Source organism: Halichoerus grypus, chromosome 7, assembly GCF_964656455.1.
Source record: "Halichoerus grypus chromosome 7, mHalGry1.hap1.1, whole genome shotgun sequence".
In the NCBI taxonomy this organism is placed as follows: Eukaryota; Metazoa; Chordata; class Mammalia; order Carnivora; family Phocidae; genus Halichoerus; species Halichoerus grypus.
The window spans coordinates 82,240,932-82,263,086 of NC_135718.1; the positions used below are offsets into that span (position 1 = coordinate 82,240,932).

Sequence of the window (22,155 nt, forward strand, 5' to 3'; positions counted from 1 at the left end):
AATCAATGTGGGATCAGAGCACATGTTTCCATTCAAATAAACTTGTCAGGACTCATAGTGCATGAAACCACAAGCGAGAATACCAACTCCAATGCTATCAATTGGTAGAAAGAGGCCATTAACTGAAGATGCATTATGTTCTTTTATTTTCTATCAGTTAGCTAAATTCTCATTTTAAAAATTTAATATAATACAATCAATCTCACTTACACTATTAATGCTTGCTTAGATGTAGTCAACAAACAAATGAAGTGTCCTCTGTGGAACAGGTCATCTGCAAATTTTATTATTGAATCTAGAAACTTCCCCCAGCAATTTGAGTGAAAAATATGAAAAGACTCAAAACTTAGCCAAAGTTTTCAAGTGAAAAAATTTGTTATAAAATATTTTAAATAATAATTATATATTTTCCTTAGAAGCAGTTCTACACATTTGGCTAATACTAGAATATTTTATTTCAGAATAACTCCCGTATGCCTAAAAGAAAAAAAAAAGCAGAGGAAAAGCAGAGGAAACTGCTATCAAGTTCATGACATCACCATTGTCTTCCTTCCATCTAACCTTATATACCTGCATCCCCAAGCATTTGGGTTAAAAACACATTGCTTCAAGAAATTCTTACTGCATATTCCAGTTTAGTGCTATTTTGTGTGTTAGCTATTTTGTGAGTTCTGATTTACTCCATAGTGTGGGCTCCCAATTTTATATAGATTTTAAAAAATAGCAACTATTAGAATGATTTTCAGCCACACATCACTGAACAACTGGATGACAGTGATGCCACAGCGTCCCTGGTTGCAGGAGGTCAGAGAGAAGTGAAGACCTGGGTGGGGGATACCTAAGGAATAGACTAAGACATTAGCATGGAGGTAGATGGGAGGGGCCAAGGATGGAAGACATGCTAGAAAGCACATAAAGGGAAGAGATGTCTACAAAACACTATACAGAATTCATGCTTCTCTAACAGCTCCAATCCCTTCCATCTTCCTGAGAACTGAGTGAGTCCCCTGGAGGAGGAGGCTGAGCAGGTGTCTCAGAGGGCTGCAGGGGGCCATCCCCAGTGCAGACCCGCAGGGACGGGCCTCCTGCAGGCAAGCCTGGGGCAGATGTGAGGCTGCACCCTGCTTCAGAAAGGAGACTACGTGGGGGCCAGCAGTTACCTGATCTTATTTTGGAGGCTATGTGAGCACATTTAGAAAGAGTAAGAGCTATAATGAGCTTATTAAGGGAACCAATCTATAGCATTCCAGGTTAAACCAGGAGTCATTTCCTCTGATAACCTAAATTATATTGCTGAAAAGTACAGGGCATGTGCCCGTCTAATGTGAGAAAAGTGAATCCTTCCTCACTCAGTGTGAATACTAAATATGGATAAAAATAGAATGCCTTATGACATAAAGAACTATCAATACAGATTTGTCATTTATTCCTAGGGCAAATTTAAAATACATCCTTTTAATAGAAAGCCATGTTCTTCTAAGTTTCATTGATTTTTATTTTTGCTTCAAAGTCACAGTTACCTTATTTATTTATTATGACACTTAATTTTTTTTTTTAGAATGGAGATTTGCAATAGCCAGAAATGGCAACGATGTGAACACTGAGTTCAGAAACACTTAAAGTAAGCAATGTGCTAATTAGCAACAATTTTCAAGGAATTAGGCTACTGACTTTATGAAAATAGTTGCTATTGCAAATTATTCTGCAAGTCTCCAAAGAGTCATATTTTTCTAACTATGAAGGACTAAGAATGTCTTAATATGGGTGCAATTTGAATATTGTTTGGGATAAAGACAAATCGATTCATCAATCTTCAGATCATTCAGTTTAGCTAAGCAAAGCATAAAAAATAATCTTAATCCCATTCTTTGCTGCCACTAAGTGCAACCAGATAACAGGGCAATGGTGGGGGGGGGTCTGCCTGCTTGTAGCTGGGGCCCTGAATACTGAACAAATGTGGGGTAAAAACACCGAAAAGGAAAAATAAAACAAAACTCAGTTTTCTAGAATGGACACATTTGTCCATTTCTTCCTTCTATTAAAGCTAAAGTATTGTGTGTGTGTGTGTGTGTATGTATATATATATATATATTAACTCTTATTACATGGCATTTAAAGACAGATCCCTCTAATATTCAAATATCTAGGACACACACATTCAGGACCCTGCAGATAGAATGTGTTAAATGGTCCATTAGGAGCTTGATAACTAATATTTCTTTCTAAAGTGCCTGATTTACTGTTAGGAAATAATTTACAAACTCTAATGTGAAGTCTTTTACCATTTTTTTTTCTTTCCAAATAAAATGGTGCTCGATGAAATAACATAATACCCATTTAAAGTGCTAACAGTAAAATCACCTAAAGCATCTACTTTTGACCACTTCAGAGATCTTTTCTCATAGGAAATTTTGGTATATTTTGTATTCTCAAACTTTATCTGAACCCTTGCTTGTGTCTATTCAAGAGTTAGTAAATAGAATTGAACGTTGTTGTTGTTGTTTTCCATGGCAATCACACATTTACTTAGTGATAATGAGTAAGTGTTCAAAGGGAGGACTTGCTCTGGATTTTCTACTGAACCACAATCCTTATTAAGAAACGAGGTGCACCCAGATGCCACTTTTGTAGGATTATTTTAACTAAGGTAAGTTATTTCACACAGCTACTAACCTTTAAAAATGAACTACAAATTAGCATTATTCATTTCGGTGTTGTGTTTCATTTTGCATTTAATAACAGAAACCCCAGCTAACTCTCCAAGTCAGACTAGAAGCAGACTTACCATCATCATACTGGCTGAAGCAGATTGTGAAGAGGGCTGCGAGGATAATCCCTGAAGCTAACCATTTCCAGAGATAAAACTGTTGTAGCATCTTCTGTCGAATTCCACTCAAGGCTGATCTGAAATAACAGGAGGGAGAAGCAAACATGGGACAAGTTCATTAATCTGTGATAGGTAAACACAACTGTCACAGCACAGAAAACCCTTACTGACTTCATAGACAATGACCTGCGCCACACTATCCATTAACAAAGTAACACACCTGTTTAACGCCCTGCAACTCTTTACCCACAGGAATTTGCAGACAAGTAATCTCTCAGGAAAGAAATATTTTCTGGGACTCACTCTGTAAGCAAGGAAGTTGAGAAGTTAACATACAGATGACACCAGAACCACACATTTTTAAACACTGAGACCCCGTGAGTGTACTAAATGTTAAATAGTTTAAGTTACTAAATTCATGTTGTCCATAGCATAGTTCAATGATACAGTGTATATTATTTTATTTTTAAAAGTTTATTTATTTATTTAGAGATAGTGTTCCAGTAGTGAGACGGATGGAGGGAGAGAATCTCAAGCAGACTCCCTTCTGAGCGTGGAGCTGGACATGGGGCTAAACCACATGACCCTGAGATCATGACCTGAGCCGAAACCACCAGTCAGTGGCTTAACTGACTGAGCTGCCCCGGCGCCCCATATGTACGTTGTTTTATGACAATTTAAGCTGACAAACTAGTTATTAATATCCTACATGAAGATTTCAATGGACATTTGTTTTACACAATCAAATAGAAAAACCCCTCATTACAATTCGAATTGCTTTCTAGCAGAGCTATAGGAGATTGACTATGCCAACTAAGACCAAAGATAAATCATCCATTTTTTACCACATCTATCTTCCAAAGCATTGGGATGCAATTCATTTTCATCCCTTTGCTTTTCTTTGCAATCTCCCAGCAAGTAAAGAAACTGAGTGAGGTATCAGTGGCCAGTGAGAACACCAAGAGTCTTATTGAAAGAATGATGGGCTGGGAGGGGCGGAGCAAGATGGCGGAGGAGTAGGAGACCTGGATTTCGTCTGGTCTCAGGAATTCAGCTGGATAGGGATCAAACAATTCTGAACACCTACAAACTCAACAGGAGATCGAAGAAAAGAAGAGCAACAACTCTCTGAACAGAAAAGCGACCACTTTCTGGAAGGTAGGACGTGCGGAGAAGTGAATCCGAGGCGATATTCGGGAGGATAGACGGCGGGGGAGGGGCCTCCATCGGCCGCCTCTAGCAAGTGATAGAGCCACGGAGCACAAAATCGGAACTTTTAGAAGTCTGCTCCGCTGAGGGAGGTCACTCTGGTGGCAAAGTGGGGGGTGGAACCCTCGCGGGACAGTGTGGTCTCAGGACCCTCGGGGTCACAGAAAGACCAGGGGTGCCTGAGTGCGGCAGAGCTCCCAGGTATCGGAGCAGGGAAGCCGGCTGCAGAGACGGAGCTGAGGAGCGGGCTCTCAGCTCGGGGTTGTCATAGACCGTGATCTGCGGCACAGTCGGGCCACTGCTCCTCCCGCAGGGACCCAACAAGCGGCAGATCCGGGGAGACTCACCTTCTTCCCCTGGGAGGAGAGGTGCGAGAGCGCACCGCGGGGATCTGCTGGGTTTGGAGACTCCACCCAGGGTCGGGTGCCAGATAGAAAGGCGCGGTCACAGGCCAGGTGAGCACGGAGTGTGGCCGGAGACCGGGGAGACGGGAGTGACTGACTGCTTTTCTCTGGGGGCTAGCTGAGGAGCGGGACCCCGAGTTCTCGGCTCCTCCGGGCGGAGATTGGGACGCTGCCATTTTCACTCTCCGCCTCCAAAGCTGTACGGAAAGCTTGCAGGGAACAAAAGCTCCCGAGAGCAAACCCCAGCAGATTACTTAGCCCAGACCGGCAAGGGCGGGGCAATTTTGCCTCCGAAAGACATTTGGGAACCACGGCAACAGGCCCCTCCCCCAGAAGATCAGCGAGAACAGCCAGCCAAGACCAGGTTTACCGATCAATGAGAACGGCAGAACTCCAGTGCTAGGGGAATACTGCACATAGAATTCATGGCTTTTTTACCATGATTCTTTAGTCTTTCAAAGAAAATTATTTTTTTTATCGGTCTTTTTTTCTTTTTTGTTTTTTTTTTTTTTGAATTTTTCTTTTTCCCTTTTTCAACCAACATCATATCAATCCCTTTTTAAAAAAAAAAGCATTTTTATTTTTCATTTTTAAAGTCATATTCTATCCCTTCATACTAGTTACCCGTATTTTTGGCATATATATATAAGGTGTTCTCTCTTTAAAATTTTGAGATAGTTTCTTCTAACAGATCAAAATATACTCTGAATCTCTAGTGTATGGTTTTTTCCTACTCCCCTGCCTGATCACATTCTCTCCCTTTTTTCTTTCTTTTTTTTTTTTTTAATCCTCTTCTTTCTTTTTTCAAACAACTTATCAAATCCTTTTATAAATTTTTTTTATAATTTCCATCTTTACAGTCATACTCCATCCCTTCATCATAACAACCCTTATTTTTGTACATATATAAGTTTTTCTTTCTTTAAAATTTTGGGAGGGACTTTCTTTTAACAGACCAAAATACACCCAAAATCTAGTGTGTGGCACTGACCTATAAACCAGCCTGATCATATTTGATCACATTCTGTTTTTGTTTTGTTTTGTTTTGCTTTTGTTTGTTTTTATCTTTATCTTTTTCTTTTTCTTTTTTCTTTTTTTCTTTCTTTTTCTTTTTTCTCTCTTTCCCTTTCTTTTCCCATTGCTTCAGGTCTTTTCTGATTTGTTTAGAGTATATTTTCTGGGGACGTTGTTACCCTGCTAGCATTTTGTTCTCTCATTCATCTAATCTCCTCTGCACAAAATGACAAGACAGAAAAAATCACCTCAACAAAAAGAACAAGAGGTAGCACCGACTGCCAGGGACCTACTCAATACGGACATTAGTACGATGTCAGATCTAGAGTTCAGAATCATCACTTTAAAGATACTAGCTGGGCTTGAAAAAAGCATGGAAGTTATTAGAGAAACCCTTTCTGGGAAAGTAAAAGAACTAAAATCTAACCAAGTAGAAATCAAAAAGGCTATTAATGAGGTGCAATCAAATATGGGGGCGCTCACTGCTAGGATAAATGAGGCAGAAGAAAGAATCAGTGAGATAGAAGACCGAATGATGGAAAATAAAGAAGCTGAGAAAAAGAGAGATAAACAACTACTGGATCACGAGGGCAGAATTCGAGAGATAAACGATACCATAAGACGAAACAACATTAGAATAATTGGGATCCCAGAAGAAGAAAAAAGAGAGAGAGGGGCAGAAGGTATAATGGAGCAAATTATAGCAGAGAACTTCCCTAATTTGGGGAAGGAAACAGGCATCAAAATCCAGGAAGCACAGAGAACCCCTCTCAAAATCAATAAAAATAGGTCAACACCCCGACATCTAATAGTAAAACTTACGAGTCTCAGAGACAAAGAAAATCCTGAAAGCAGCTCGGGAGAAGAGATATGTAACCTACAATGGTAGAAACATTAGATTGGCAACAGACTTATCCACAGAGACCTGGCAGGCCAGAAAGGACTGGCAGGACATATTCAGAGCACTAAATGAGAAAAATATGCAGCCAAGAATACTATATCCAGCTAGGCAGTCATTGAAAATTGAAGGAGAGATAAAAAGCTTCCAGGACAAACAAAAATTAAGGAATTTGCAAACACGAAACCAGCCCTACAAGAAATATTGAAAGGGGTCCTCTAAGCAAACAGAGAGCCTAAAAGCAACATAGACCAGAAAGGAACACAGACAATATACAGTAACAGTCACTTTACAGGCAATACAATGGCACTAAATTCCTATCTTTCAATAGTTACCCTGAATGTAAATGGGCTAAATGCCCCAATCAAAAGACACAGGCTATCAGATTGGATGAAAAAACAAGACCCATCGATATGCTGTCTGCAAGAGACTCATTTTAGACCCAAAGACACCCCCAGATTGAAAGTGAGGGGGTGGAAAACCATTTACCATGCTAATGGACACCAAAAGAAAGCTGGGGTGGCAATCCTTATATCAGACAAATTAGATTTTAAACCAAAGACTGTAATAAGAGATGAGGAAGGACACTATATCCTACTTAAAGGGTCTATCCAACAAGAAGATCTAACAATTGTAAATATCTATGCCCCTAACATGGGAGCAGCCAATTATATAAGGCAATTAATAACAAAAGCAAAGAAACACATCGACAACAATACAATAATAGTGGGGGACTTTAACACCCCCCTCACGGAAATGGACAGATCGTCTAAGCAAAAGATCAACAAGGAAATAAAGACTTTAAATGACACACTGGACCAGATGGACTTCACAGACATATTCAGAACATTCCATCCCAAAGCAACGGAATACACATTCTTCTCTAGTGCCCATGGAACATTCTCCAGAATAGATCACATCCTAGGTCATAAATCAGGTCTCAACCGGTACCAGAAGATTGGGATCATCCCCTGCATATTTTCAGACCATAATGCTTTGAAACTAGAACTCAATCACAACAGGAAAGTCAGAAAGAACTCAAATACATGGAGGCTAAAGAGCATCCTACTGAAGAATGAATGGGTCAACCAGGAAATTAAAGAAGAATTAAAAAAATTCATGGAAACCAATGAAAATGAAAACACAACTATTCAAAATCTTTGGGATACAGCAAAGGCAGTCCTAAGAGGAAAGTATATAGCAATACAAGCCTTTCTCAAGAAACAAGAAAGGTCTCAAGTACACAACCTAACCCTACACCTAAAGGAGCTGGAGAAAGAACAGCAAATAAAGCCTAAACCCAGCAGGAGAAGAGAAATAATAAAGATCAGAGCAGAAATCAATGAAATAGAAACCAAAAGAACAGTAGAACAAATCAATGAAACTAGGAGCTGGTTCTTTGAAAGAATTAACAAGATTGATAAACCCCTGGCCAGACTTATCAAAAAGAAAAGAGAAATGACCCAAATCAACAAAATCATGAATGAAAGAGGAGAAATCACAACCAACACCAAAGAAATACAAACAATTATAAGAACATATTATGAGCAACTCTATGCCAGCAAATTAGATAACCTGGAAGAAATGGATGCATTCCTAGAGATGTATCAACTACCAAAACTGAACCAGGAAGAAATAGAAAACCTGAACAGACCTATAAGCACTAAGGAAATTGAAGTAGTCATCAAAAATCTCCCAAAACACAAAAGCCCAGGGCCAGATGGCTTCCCAGGGGAATTCTACCAAACATTTCAAGAAGAATTAATACCTATCCTTCTGAAACTGTTCCAAAAAATAGAAATGGAAGGAAAACTTCCAAACTCATTTTATGAGGCCAGCATTACCTTGATCCCAAAACCAGACAAAGACCCCATCAAAAAGGAGAATTACAGACCAATATCCCTGATGAACATGGATGCAAAAATTCTCACCAAAATACTAGCCAATAGGATCCAACAGTACATTAAAAGGATTATTCACCACGACCAAGTGGGATTTATCCCTGGGCTGCAAGGTTGGTCCAACATCCGCAAATCAATCAACGTGATACAATACATTAACAAAAGAAAGAACAAGAATCACATGATCCTCTCAATAGATGCAGAAAAAGCATTTGACAGAGTACAGCATCCTTTCTTGATCAAAACTCTTCAGAGTATAGGCGTAGAGGGTACATACCTCAATATCATAAAAGCCATCTATGAAAATCCTACAGCGAATATCATTCTCAATGGGGAAAAACTGAGAGCTTTCCCCCTAAGGTCAGGAACGCGGCAGGGATGTCCACTATCACCACTGCTATTCAACATAGTATTGGAAGTCCTAGCCACAGCAATCAGACAACAAAAAGAAATCAAAGGCATCCAAATTGGCAAAGAAGAAGTCAAACTCTCACTGTTTGCAGATGATATGATACTTTATGTGGAAAATCCTAAAGACTCCACCCCAAAACTGCTAGAACTCATACAGGAATTCAGTCAAGTGGCAGGATATAAAATCAATGCGCAGAAGTCAGTGGCATTCCTATACACCAACAACAAGACAGAAGAAAGAGAAATTAAGGAGTCGATCCCATTTACAATTGCACCCAAAACCATAAGATACCTAGGCATAAATCTAACCAAAGAGGCAAAGGATCTGTACTCAGAAAACTATAAAATACTCATGAAAGAAATTGAGGAAGACACAAAGAAATGGAAAAACGTTCCATGCTCATGGATTGGAAGAACAAATATTGTGAAGATGTCAATGCTACCTAGAGCAATCTACACATTCAATGCAATCCCCATCAAAATACCATCCACTTTCTTCAAAGAAATGGAACAAATAATCCTAAAATTTGTATGGAACCAGAAAAGACCCCGCATAGCCAGAGGAATGTTGAAAAAGAAAAGCAAAGCTGGCGGCATCACAATTCCGGACTTCCAGCTCTACTACAAAGCTGTCATCATCAAGACAGTATGGTACTGGCACAAAAACAGGCACATAGATCAATGGAACAGAAGAGAGAGCCCAGAAATGGACCCTCAACTCTATGGTCAACTAATCTTTGACAAAGCAGGAAAGAATGTCCAATGGAAAAAAGACAGTCTCTTCAACAAATGGTGTTGGGAAAATTGGACAGCCACATGCAGAAGAATGAAACTGGACCATTTCCTTACACCACACACAAAAATAGACTCCAAATGGTTGAAAGACCTCAATGTGAGACAGGAGTCCATCCAAATCCTAAAGGAGAACACAGGCAGCAACCTCTTCGACCTCAGCCGCAGCAACTTCTTCCTAGAAACATCACCAAAGGCAAGGGAAGCAAGGGCAAAAATGAACTATTGGGACTTCATCAAGATAAAAAGCTTTTGCAAAGCAAAGGAAACAGTCAACAAAACCAAAAGACAACTGACAGAATGGGAGAAGATATTTGCAAATGACATATCAGATAAAGGGCTAGTATCCAAAATCTATAAAGAACTCATCAAACTCAACACCAAAAGAACAAAGAATCCAATCAAGAAATGGGCAGAAGACATGAACAGACATTTTTCTAAAGAAGACATCCAAATGACCAACAGACACATGAAAAAGTGCTCAATATCGCTCGGCATCAGGGAAATCCAAATCAAAACCTCAATGAGATACCACCTCACACCAGTCAGAATGGCTAAAATTAACAAGTCAGGAAATGACAGATGTTGGCGGGGATGCGGGGAAAGGGGAACCCTCCTACACTGTTGGTGGGAATGCAAGCTGGTGCAGCCACTCTGGAAAACAGTATGGAGGTTCCTCAAAAAGTTGAAAATAGAGCTACCATATGATCCAGCAATTGCACTACTGGGTATTTACCCCAAAGATACAAAAGTAGGGACCCGAAAGGGTACGTGCACCCCGATGTTTATAGCAGCAATGTCCACAATAGCCAAACTGTGGAAAGAGCCAAGATGTCCATCAACAGATGAATGGATAAAGAAGAAGTGGTATATATATAGAATGGAATATTATGCAGCCATCAAAAGGAATGCGATCTTGCCATTTGCAATGACCTGGATGGAACTGGAGGGTATTATGCTGAGCGAAATAAGTCAAACAGAGAAAGACATGTATCATATGACCTCACTGATATGAGGAATTCTTAATCTCAGGAAACAAACTGAGGGTTGCTGGAGTGGGGGGTGGGGCGGGAGGGATGGGGTGACTGGGTGATGGACACTGGGGAGGGTATGTGCTCTGGTAAGCGCTGTGAATTGTGCAAGACTGTTGAATCTCAGATCTGTACCTCTGAAACAAATAATGCAATATATGTTAAGAAAGAAAAAAAAGAAGAAGAAGAATGTAGCAGGAGGGGAAGAATGAAGGGGGGGAAATCGGAGGAGGAGAAGAACCATGAGAAACGATGGACTCTGAAAAACAAACTGAGGGTTCTAGAGGGGAGGGGGGTGGGAGGGTGTGTTAGCCTGGTGATGGGTATTGAGGAGGGCACGTTCTGCATGGAGCACTGGGTGTTATGCACAAACAATAAATCATGGAACACTGTATCTAAAACTAATGATGTAATGTATGGGGATTAACATAACAATAAAAAAATTAAAAAAAAAAAAGAAAGAATGATGGGCTAAGTTTCCATGTAAATTGAAGAAATCATTCACATGGAATTGCTCAAAGTGACCCTGGTTATAGATCATGGTGGGACAGGGATAGGAGCTCTGCTTCTCTCATTCAGGGGTTCTATACTCAAGTGTCTACGGGGACAAGAAGACAAAAGGAAAGAGTGAATGAGTGCAAAGGGGCAATGGGGATGGTGAGGCTGTGAAGGGGCACAGGGTTTGTCTGTGGAGGCCAGCTGGGACTAATTTCTGTCAATGGCCATTGGGTGGGAACACAAACCAGTGTTGCCAGGTCTTCTGAGTTTCCAGAATATCATAGAAATCCACATTTCCTTGTGAGATGGCCCAGTGTTTAGATGACTGTCCAACCCTTCTTATAACCAAGTACTTCTGGTGGGCCATATTGTTCTCTGAGGGTCTTGGGTTTACCACTCCTGCCTAGGATTCTCTCTCCTTAGACGTCTTGTGATAAGACTCATCAGAATGTACCAAGGAAATATTTTTATTCCGCCTTTACATGCATTTTTTTCATCCATCTTTCTGTTTTATAAAGTTTATTTGTACAGTAGCATACATAAATACACATAAGTTATTTTAAACTTGTATTAAAAGTGCAAGCCCATTTTTTTTAAAGATTTTATTTATTCATGAGAGAGAGAGAGAGAGGCAGAGGGAGAAGCAGGCTCCCAAGGAGCAGGGAGCCCGATGCGGGACTCAATCCCAGGGTGATCATGACCTGAGCCGAAGGCAGACGCTTAAACATCTGAGCCACCCAGGCGCCCAAGCCCATTTTTTTTAACTCAGGATTCATAGTCCTTAAATTTCAAAGGTCACTGCACTAGATCACACACATTTAAGAATGGGAGCTATTCTTCTGTTTCCTTATCTAAAACAAACAGACAAACAAAAAAGGAAACTTCTTTTTACCTGGCCTTCACACATTTTTTTCTCCCTTACTAGCAACAGACTCAGCCTCTGCTTTTATAACTTCTAGGCATAGATAGCCCAAAGAAGAGCCCAGTATTAAATATTAAGAGAACATAAGAAATCATGCTTACAACTGACCAGTGCTAGCATATGTAAGAGCAGTGGATTAGAGTTATAAATTCAAGTTATTCTTTATAAAGTTATTCAACGTACCAGTTACATGATTTTGAGCAAATCAGAGAGCATCTCTGTCTTACCTTCTTCATCATTAACATGAAGATAAAACAGTACCTACCCTAGAAGTTTCTCTTGAGGATTAAATGAGTGAGTTGCTATAAATGCATGCTCAGTGCATCAAACAGTGAGATTAATAGGAGCATTTCTGACTCAGCATCTATGGGGTCTTCAAAATGATCAGACATAAATTTTCTCAACCTGTCTTTAGGATAGCCTCTAAGGTAGGTGCTATTATCTCCGTTCTGTGGAGGAAAGGTCATGTTGACTAGCTTAAAATTATAAACTGGCGAGGGGCTGAAGACGTGGTAGAGGTGGTGAGTCTGAAACCCCTGCTCATTCCATTACAGGGAAGGACTAGACAATTTCACAAGAACACATGGCTCAGAAGGTTTCAAGGGAAATGGAGGCCTCTTCCCTGGAAAGAGCCCTGCTAAGATCTATACAAATGATAGCGCCAATCCTTTTTTTTTTTTTCCCTAAAAAACTCTGAGAAACAAACTGAGGGTTCTAGAGGGAGGGGGATGGGTTAGCCTGGTGATGGGTATTGAGGGCACGTTCTGCATGGAGCACTGGGTGTTATACGCAAACAATGAATCATGGAACACTACATCAAAAAATATATATATACAGAGAAAATACTTAAAAAATACTTATTAAGAAACACTTGAAGGAAAAGCAATACCATCTTCCCAAATGACAAAAGAGCAATGTTGTGTTTCTTCGTGGGTCCTGAATCAACCAACTTGACTTCCCTCTTACTGGCTTAGTTTTTAGTATTATGTTCTCACAATGTGTCATTTTCTTTTACTTCTGAGTAAAACTATTTGGTTCCATTTAACAGCCTTCAAGATGAAAACCACCAGATGGGTCATAATTTTAAAATTACTAAAGCCACTCGCCTTATTTTATCTCCAGAAACAGAACCTCTTGGTCTGTGATCCTATATATTGTTACTAGAGATTCATACTTAGACTTTTGAAAATATCACAATAAAAACTTGCATAAAAATTCATTTAGACTAGATATATTACTTACCACCTGGGGTAATAAGACTATTTTGGAGAGTATGCTGTTTTGAATAATGAGAAAGATAGGAGCTTTTCTATCAAAATTTTTTTACTACTTAATTTATATATTTATCATTTCCAAAGCAATTTTAATCATTTCAGTGGGCTCAACATTTATAGCACCTGAAAGTTATGACTCATCATGTCAGCCTGATATCCTATAACATAATGCACATATTGGCTTAATAAGAAAATCCCGATTTCTAAATAAAGATGCAATGAAAACATACCTCCTGGAAAGAGGCTATGCTTCTACAAACAAAAGACTGAGGACCCACATGATTAATAAACTTATGGTGCCAGTCAGCTGACAGGCTCTTCTGTCATCGAGTAAGTTGGAACAGTTCAAACATTTTAATTAAAATAACATTTTCATTACTAGTTATGCAATCTGTAGGATTGCAGCTAAAGTTCTTATAGGAGATGAAACCCCAAATCTTGTTAAATGAGAGCAGGTAAATGAAAGGCATTTCAAACGACATCTCCAATGTGGTGTAGTACCTTTACTAATAAATTCCATATCAAACTCTGCCATGTTCTCTGGGTACAAGTCTTCCCTCCAGATCTCCTTGGCCAACAATGTTACGCTGTAGCGATCTAGAACATGCCCCATTCTAAAAAGGAATGGAGCTCACCTTCAAGTAAGTTCCTTGTACTTGCCTTTCAGGAGATAATTCAATTGGCAAAGTCAACACTCTGGTATACTTAATAAACTCCTGTTTTTGCTTAGTGATTTGGACATAGCATTCTATTGTTAAACATATTGGAGAAAAAGACAGCTTTCCCAATTATAATTTTACATGTAAGTGGTTGAGTTTCATGAAATTTACAATACATTTTCCATAGGCTTAAGAGTATTTTACTACAATTATTCAAGATACAATATATCCATCTTGATTTGCACATCATTTGGATTCCCCGCCAGACAAAACTCATATTTATTTCTCTGGCTCTCGATGTTCCCAGAAATTCATTTATTCAACAAGCCATCATGGAGGGTCTATGAGGTATCACTCATTCTTTTAGGCAGCAGGAAACTATCAATGACAAAAGCCCACTGACATCTCTACTCTCGTGCACCTAACATTCTAGGAACATGAGGAGAGACAAACAATAAACACAAACACGTTCCATAACATGCGAAAAGGCAGTGACATGAAAATACCAGCTTGCATTTTCAAAATGTGATACGGTCACTTGACACTTAATTCTCGTTCAGAGAATGAAGTTAGATCATAGGAACCTTCTGAGAAGAGAGCTGAAGGAGAACTTTACAAGGAGAGCATACCTATGCCAACAGCCCTAGCTGGAAGCATCCTCCAAGGTAACTCGCGCCCTGAGTATAGACTGCTGTTCATCTCTTCGAAGAAGAACAAAGGCTTTTCACTGCCATTCATGTTCAAGTGTACATCCAGCGGCTGTAAACACACAATGCTCTGTGTGTCCATGCTGATTCTGTGACACATGGCAAGAGCACCCAAGGCTGACATCACAGCTGTTTTTCCTTTGACGATGGGGATGCATTTGACAATGTCAACTATATATATATGTATATATATACATATATATATGTGTGTGTGTGTGTGTGTGTGTGTGTATATATATATATATATATATATATATATTTTTTTTTTTTTTTTTTTTTTTTTTTTTTGTAAGCCTCTGTCCCTGACTGCTATCTGAAAAAAAAACAGTAGTTTCCTTGATATATCAAAGTTTGGAACACACTGCCAGTATCGCAATGAGAACTCCCATACCGATGCCATGTGAGGTCACGAGCTGGAATGTCTCCCAGGGAAGTAGGAGCTGTCCCCATGCCCCATGCACCTGCCCCCAGCACTCTGCTCAGTCAGACTCTGTGACTTCTACCTCTGACAACATCTAGACAGCGCTGTAAAAATAAAACTTGTCACTGGTCCATGTTCCTTGCAAGAAAAGTATGCTATCCACTTGCAGGAATAAGGCAAACTCCCTTTCAAAGCAGCCTCAACTACCAAACTGAAAACACGATGTTTTCCGAAGTCACTACCTCTCATCACCAAATATGAATTTCCTTAGATAACTGGTTGGAAAACTTTCTTCTCCCTCACCATGGTGGGAAACACCAAAATGTATTCATCACTACAGAGAACAGTTATCACTCCTAAGTATGACCTGATGAATCATCTTTTATTTCTTCATTATATAAACTTCAAAAAAAAAAATAAAATTTCAAAGATTCTTTCAGAGATTTTCCTTCTTTATAGATCACTTTGTATGTTTTCTCTTATTATAATTTATATATACATTTATTTTAAATATGCATATTTATGTTTACCCCTATACTACATATTTCCATATAATATACATTGTATTTATAAAATAATTTACACTTACATAATACAGAAAATATACACATATACTATAAAATGTATTATATTTATGTATATATGAGATACATAAAGGAATATATTTATATAACTGTCTATTATATTTTTACACATAAAATCTATAGAAAGAAATACATTTATATTTTATTTAAATTTATACCATATATAGTTAGCTACCTAGATAAATATTGATGTTGTTTTCATTTACACTTTTTTTAGTCATGAGCTAAGTTCTGTTTCAAGGACAGAAATAGCCAACTTGTAACTAGTTCTATGTAAAAGCAACAAAATAATCTTGTTTTCACAGTGCATTGTGATCAAAGGCACCCCTTCAGCCTAGCACAGCCAAACCAGGCTTACCTGATCTTTGCTGGGATTTATAGCTTGTTGACATGCTGCAATGTCTGAGTACGCCTTGGCTGTCCACTTCAAAATATGTTTATCTGGCATGGAGTTTCCACAAAAAGTTAAAAATAGGACTAGCCTACAATTCAGCAATTGCACTACTAGGTATTTACTCAAAGGATACAGAAGTACTAATTTGAGGAGATACATGCACCCTGATGTTTACAGTAGCATTATCTACAACAGCCAAATTATGGAGAGAGCCCAAATGCCCACTGACAGATGAATGGATAAAGAAAAGGTGTATATATACATGCAAAATAAGTCAGAGAAAGATAAATACCGTATGATTTCACTCACCTGTAGAATTTAGGAAACAAAACAAACAAAGGGAGAAAAAGAGAGAGAGGTAAGCCGCAAACCAAAAAACAGACTCTTAACTCTAGAGAACACACTGATGGTCACCAGAGGGGAGGTCGGTGGGGGGATGTCCCCCGGAAACAGGTGATGGGGATGAAGGAGTTCACTTGTAAGGAGCACCAGGTATGTAATATGTATATATGTACGTATGTATGTGTGTAAGTGTTGAATCACTAAATCCTACACCTGAAACTAGTATTACACTATATGTTAACTTGAATTTAAATAAAAACTAAAAAGTGTATTTATTTGTTTATATGTTTCTGTGTTTGTGTGTGTGTGTACATACACTCTCAATATGGTGGGAAAAAATAAAGTTGATGAAAGTAATTTCAAAACCTAGGAAGAAAAGACATCCATGAGAAATAATCTTGCCTGTACTGCAACTGTTCATAGACAATGTCTTGCATTTCAGTTTTAAACATTTCAAATATATACTCAACTGTTGTAAGCATTAAGTGAGACTGATTCGACTCAAAATACATTTCCCAAAACAACACGATATACATAAGGAAAGTCCAAGTTTAGACATTTTTCTTCTGCAAACTTTGGTGAACTTATGGGAATTTCAATCAATACTTGAACATGTCTGGAGGGGTCTATCCTTTTTTAAATGTTAGTTTTAACCATAAAGGTCTAAATTTTAAAAAAAAAGAGGAACATTGGTTATCTTTTTGGATAATACTCCCCATTAAGAAAACAAATTACTTTTATACTCTTTATCCCGTTCTATTGATCTGTATGTCTATATTTGCGCCAGTACCACACTGTTTTGATTGCTATACCTTTGCCGTATACCTTAAAATCTGGAACACTGATACCTTCCATTTTGTTCTTTTTTCTCAAGATTGTTTTGGCTATTTGGGGTCCTTTGGGATTCCAGACAAGCTTATACCATACACAAAAATAAACTTAAAATGGATGAAAGACTTAAATGTGCGGGTTGATGCTAAGTGAAATAAGTCAAGCAGAGAAGTCAATTATCATATGGTTCCACTTATTTGTGGAACATAAGGCATAGCATGGAGGACATTAGGAGAAGGAAGGGAAAAATAAAGGGGGGGAATCAGAGGGAGAGATGAACCATGACAGACTATGGACTCTGAGAAACAAACTGAGGGTTTTAGAGGGGAGGGGGGTGGGGGGATGGGTTAGCCTGGTGATGGGTATTAAGAAGGGCACGTACTGCATGGAGCACTGGGTGTTATACGAAAACAATGAATCGGGGACCACTACATCAAAAACTAATGATGTGGGGCGCCTGGGTGGCCTAGTCGTTAAGCATCTGCCTTCGGCTCAGGTCATGATTCCAGGTCCTGGGATCGAGCCCCGCATCGGGCTCCCTGCTCTGCGGGAGGCCTGCTTCTCCCTCTCCTACTCCCACTGCTTATATTCCCTCTCTCGCTGTGTCTCTCTCTGTCAAATAAATAAATAAAATCTTAAAAAAAAAAAAAAAAACTAATAATGTATTGTATGGTGACTAACATAATAAAATAAAATTAAAAAAAAAAAACCCATTTTCCCATAAAAAAATATGAGCATTGAAACCATAAAACTTCTAAACAAAAACATAGGCAGTAATCTCTTAGACATCACCATTAGCAACATTTTTCTAGATATGTCTCCTGAGGCAAGGGAAACAAAAGCAAAAATAAATTATTGGGACTACATCCAAAAGAATAAAACTTCTGCAAAGCAAACTGTCAACAAAACAAAAAAATAACCTACAGAATGGGAGAAGATATTTGCAACTGATTTATCTGATAAAGGGTTAATATCCAAAATATACAAAAAAAAAAGCATTACACAACTCAACACCCCCAAAAATAAATAATAATAATCCAGTTAAAAAATGGGCAGAGGACTTGAATAAACTCTTTCCAAAGAAGACATACAGATGGCCAAAAGACACATGGAATGATGTTCAACATCACTAACTATCAGGTAAATGCAAATCAAAACCACCATGGATTATCTCTTCACACTCGTCAGAATGGCTAAAATAAAAAAGACAAGAAGTAACAAGTGTAGGGGCACCTGGCTGACTCAGCTGGTAGAGCATGTGACTCTTGATCTCAGGGTCATGTGTTCGAGCCCCATATTAGGCGTAGGATTTACTTAAGAAAAAAATAATTTAAAAATTAAAAAAAATAGCAAGTGTTGGTGAGGATGTAGAGAAAAGGGAACCCTCATTCACTGTTGGTGGGAATGTAAATTTGTGCAGCCATAGTGGAAAATATGAAGATTCCTCAAAAAATTAAAAAAATAGAAATACCATATGATCCACTACTGCATATTTACCCAAAGAAAACAAAACCACTATTTCAAAAAGATATATGGCTCCTATGTTTTTTGCATTATTTATGATACCGCAGTGTATGTCCGCTGATAGCTGAAGAGATAAAAATGATGGTATATAGACGATGAAATGTTACACAGCATGAATGCACATAGAGGGTGTTATGCTAAGTGAAATAAGACAGAGAAAGACAAATACCATATCATTTCACTTCTATGTGGAATCTAAAAAGCAAAACAGACCCTTAAATACAGAGAACAAACTGGTGGTTGCCTGAGGGGATGTGCGGGGGATGGATGGGCAAAATAGATTAAAAAAAAAGATTAAGAGGTATAAACTTCCAGTAGTAAATAAGCCAAGGAGATTTAAAGTACAGCATAGGGAATATAGTCAATATATTGAAATAATGTAGTACGGTGACAGATGATGAGGACATTTATTGTGGTGAGCACTGACTGAGAAATGTACAGAGTTGTTCAATCAGTATGTTGTACACCTGAAACTAATATAACATTGTGTGTGAATTATACTTCAATAAAAAATGGAAATAAATTACTGACAAATATAATTAGCCTATTTAATTTCCATTTAAAAATCGTATCATGGGGCACACCTGGGTGGCTCAGTCGGTTAGGCATCTGCCTTTGGCTCAGGTCGTGATCCTGGAGTCCTGGGATTAAGCCCCACATCAGGCTCCCTGTTCATCGGGGAGTCTGCCCTCCCTCTCCTTTTGCCTGTTGTTCCCCCTGCTGTGCTCTCTCTCTCGTCACTCCAACCCTCTCTCTCTCAAATAAATAATAAAATCTTAAAATATATATATATATATCCCAGTAGGAAAGCCAATACTCTATTTAATCAGTGGTATGTATAAAGAATATGTTAATAATGTAGCCATACTAGTTAGTTTGACCAAATGTGAATAAGCAAAAATTTTAAATAGAGAGTAGATTTCAATACTTATATTCAATACTGTTATTATATTAGGTATTCTTTTTAGTGTTTATATACACATTTATTCAATAGGAATTTACTGTATATTTAAAGCATGTCAGAAACTCTGCTTCTACTGCAGAAATAAATCAATTTAGTTCCTCACAATGACTTTGCTATCAAGCGAGTACCGTATTACATATATATATATATATATATATATATATATATATATATATATTTTTTTTTTTTTTTTTTTGCTTAATACATCATTTCAAAGTGCTTCAGTAAAATGATTCTAAATTAGGGAAATATTAAATGTAATTTCCAATTTTCAGTGATTTTCATTTAATCTATGTTTTCTGAACTATCATATAAATACTAGTCTTAGACATAAATATATTTCCCACAGTTTCTTAGAAAAATAACAGGGAAAAAAAAACTCAGTTTGAAAGGAGCAAGCACTGAAATGGGAAAAGCTCAAGCATTATTTTATCTATAGGGTGTTTAAATTACAAATACAACCAGGTACATTTAAAACCAAGTTTTAAAGCTCAGGCAAATGCATGCGTGATTTTAAAAGAAAATGTGAAGAGGACTTCTGTCTTACGTCGTTCGCTTGCATAGAGAACAGATTATAGCTAACATTTTTGTTTGATGAAGGTTAAACATCCCAAGAAACATACATTAATAAGTCAATTATTATTTTCTTAGAGTAAACAAAAATCAAAGTATTAAGTCAGTTGACAGAGACTGTAATAGAAAGTGTGACAACGTCAGTAACTTCTTTGGGGTATTATAAGCAAAAGTCTTGGCTTTGGGATGAGAGAGACTCATGGTGCATTCCTAGCCCCAGCACTTCTCTGCAACACGAATGGTAAAACAATGAAAACCCGTGAGACTCAGTTTAAAATTAGGGTAACAGAAACCATTTTAGGAGTTAGGGGCACCTGGGTGGCTCAGTCGGTAGAGAGGCCAACTCTTGATTTCAGCTCAGGTCATGATCTCAGGGTCCTGGGATTGAGCCCTGTGTCAGGCTCCCTGCTCAGAGGGGAGTCTGCTCGGGATTCTCTCTTTTCCTCTCCTCTGCCCCTCATCCCCTCTTAAATAAATAAATAAATAAATAAATCTATAAATCTATAAATAAATAAGTAAAATCCATTTTATCCCCTGTTAAAAACATATGAACATGTGATTGATACAAAAATAATAAGAATAGTACTAAGGAATACTTATTTTAAAAATTTACTGCCTAAGTGTTAATTGAGTGCTGATTCTGGGCAGTGCGCTTTATAGGATGCAGAGACTACAGCAGTATGAGAAAAAAAATAAATGAATGGGTGAATTAATAAATGCATGAAGTTCCATGTGCAGTCTTCAGCCTAACAGGGTGTGAAAGTTATACGCTAAAGTGCCCCACTATGAGTCATGCATTTGTGTGACCCCCTTCCACAATGGGCAGGGAAAATCTGTGACTTGCTTCCAAACAAGAGAATATGGTAAAGGTCATAAGGTGTCATCCCCCTGATTCAGTTAAATTATAGAAGGCTTGGCCTTTAGGAGAGACTTTCCGTTTGAGTTTGAAGATGCAAATATCCACGTTGTAAATATTCATGTCCCTGTGGAGGGGGATACATGCTGGGGAGTCATGGGTACCCTGTTGTATCTAAGGGTAGGCTGCTGACAACAGCCCTCAGTCACACAACTGAGTGGGGATGAATTCCACCAACCTTCTCAGTAAGTCTGCAGGGCTACTTCCCTAATCAACCCTACAGATGAGGATACAGATCAGCAGGCATGCGGTTGCAGCCTTGTAGGATGCTGAGCAGAGGTCCCAGCGAGGCTGCGGCTGAACTGCTCACCCACAGAAGTCATTAGATGGTCAGTGCAGCTTGTTGTAAGCCCCCAAACATGTGGTAGTTTGCACATTGCAGGAGAGAATTAATCCATGGGAGGATCTGATGAAAAATGTATGTAGGTAAAATGCCAGTCAGTTCAGTGTTGGTTCAAAACCTTCAGACTGTGGTTACTTATGGAATTGAGGATGGGAAGGGGAATGCTGCCCACAATGAAAGTGGGAAACACACTACAAACAGGAGAGTGGGCTTGCAGCATCCGGTGGTTGCAGCTTCAGTGAAATGACACGTTGAGTAACATCATCTCCTGCACACCGTACATCTAAACCTTCCTCTAAGTGCTGCTTTTGATCAGGGATTCGTGGAAGCCCCATGTGCAAAACGGTTTTCCTATAGTTCACAAGCATTTCCTGAGATAAGAACACTAAAGAATAAAAGGTCAAAAATAGTTGATTCTAACTACCTACATCTATTTTCTTGGGTCTTAAATTAATTTCTTACAAGTTTAAAAACAAACTAACCAGAATGATGTAACAATATTTTTTAAAATATTTTTTCCCTCGAAAACTGCCAATCTTTTTAGAGTAAAATATATATTTAATTGCATTTATATCACTAGCCTAGTAACAATTTTAATGAGCATAAACCAATTTACAGGTATAAAATAAAAGTAGGAAGAACAAATATGTCCCTTTGTGCTACAGTTGCCAAACACCATTACTAAAAAGTTATACAAATAATACAAGCAAATTAGT

At 38.4% G+C, this 22,155-nt stretch overlaps 1 protein-coding gene across 7 annotated transcripts in view; it reads right to left on the reverse strand.

The window, feature by feature from the left end:
* Nucleotides 1-22,155, reverse strand: part of PCDH15 (protocadherin related 15) — a 1,707,782-nt gene that overhangs the window by 795,122 nt on the left and 890,505 nt on the right. For 6 of the 7 annotated variants that reach the window (XM_078077809.1, XM_078077807.1, XM_078077810.1 and 3 more), the window contains one exon: nucleotides 2,786-2,904. In XM_078077809.1, the coding sequence (XP_077933935.1) occupies nucleotides 2,786-2,876 (91 nt within the window). In that variant the 5' untranslated portion in view covers nucleotides 2,877-2,904. Of the gene's footprint in view, nucleotides 1-2,785; nucleotides 2,905-22,155 lie in introns of those variants that run through there. The other variant, XM_078077811.1, reaches the window with a different exon arrangement.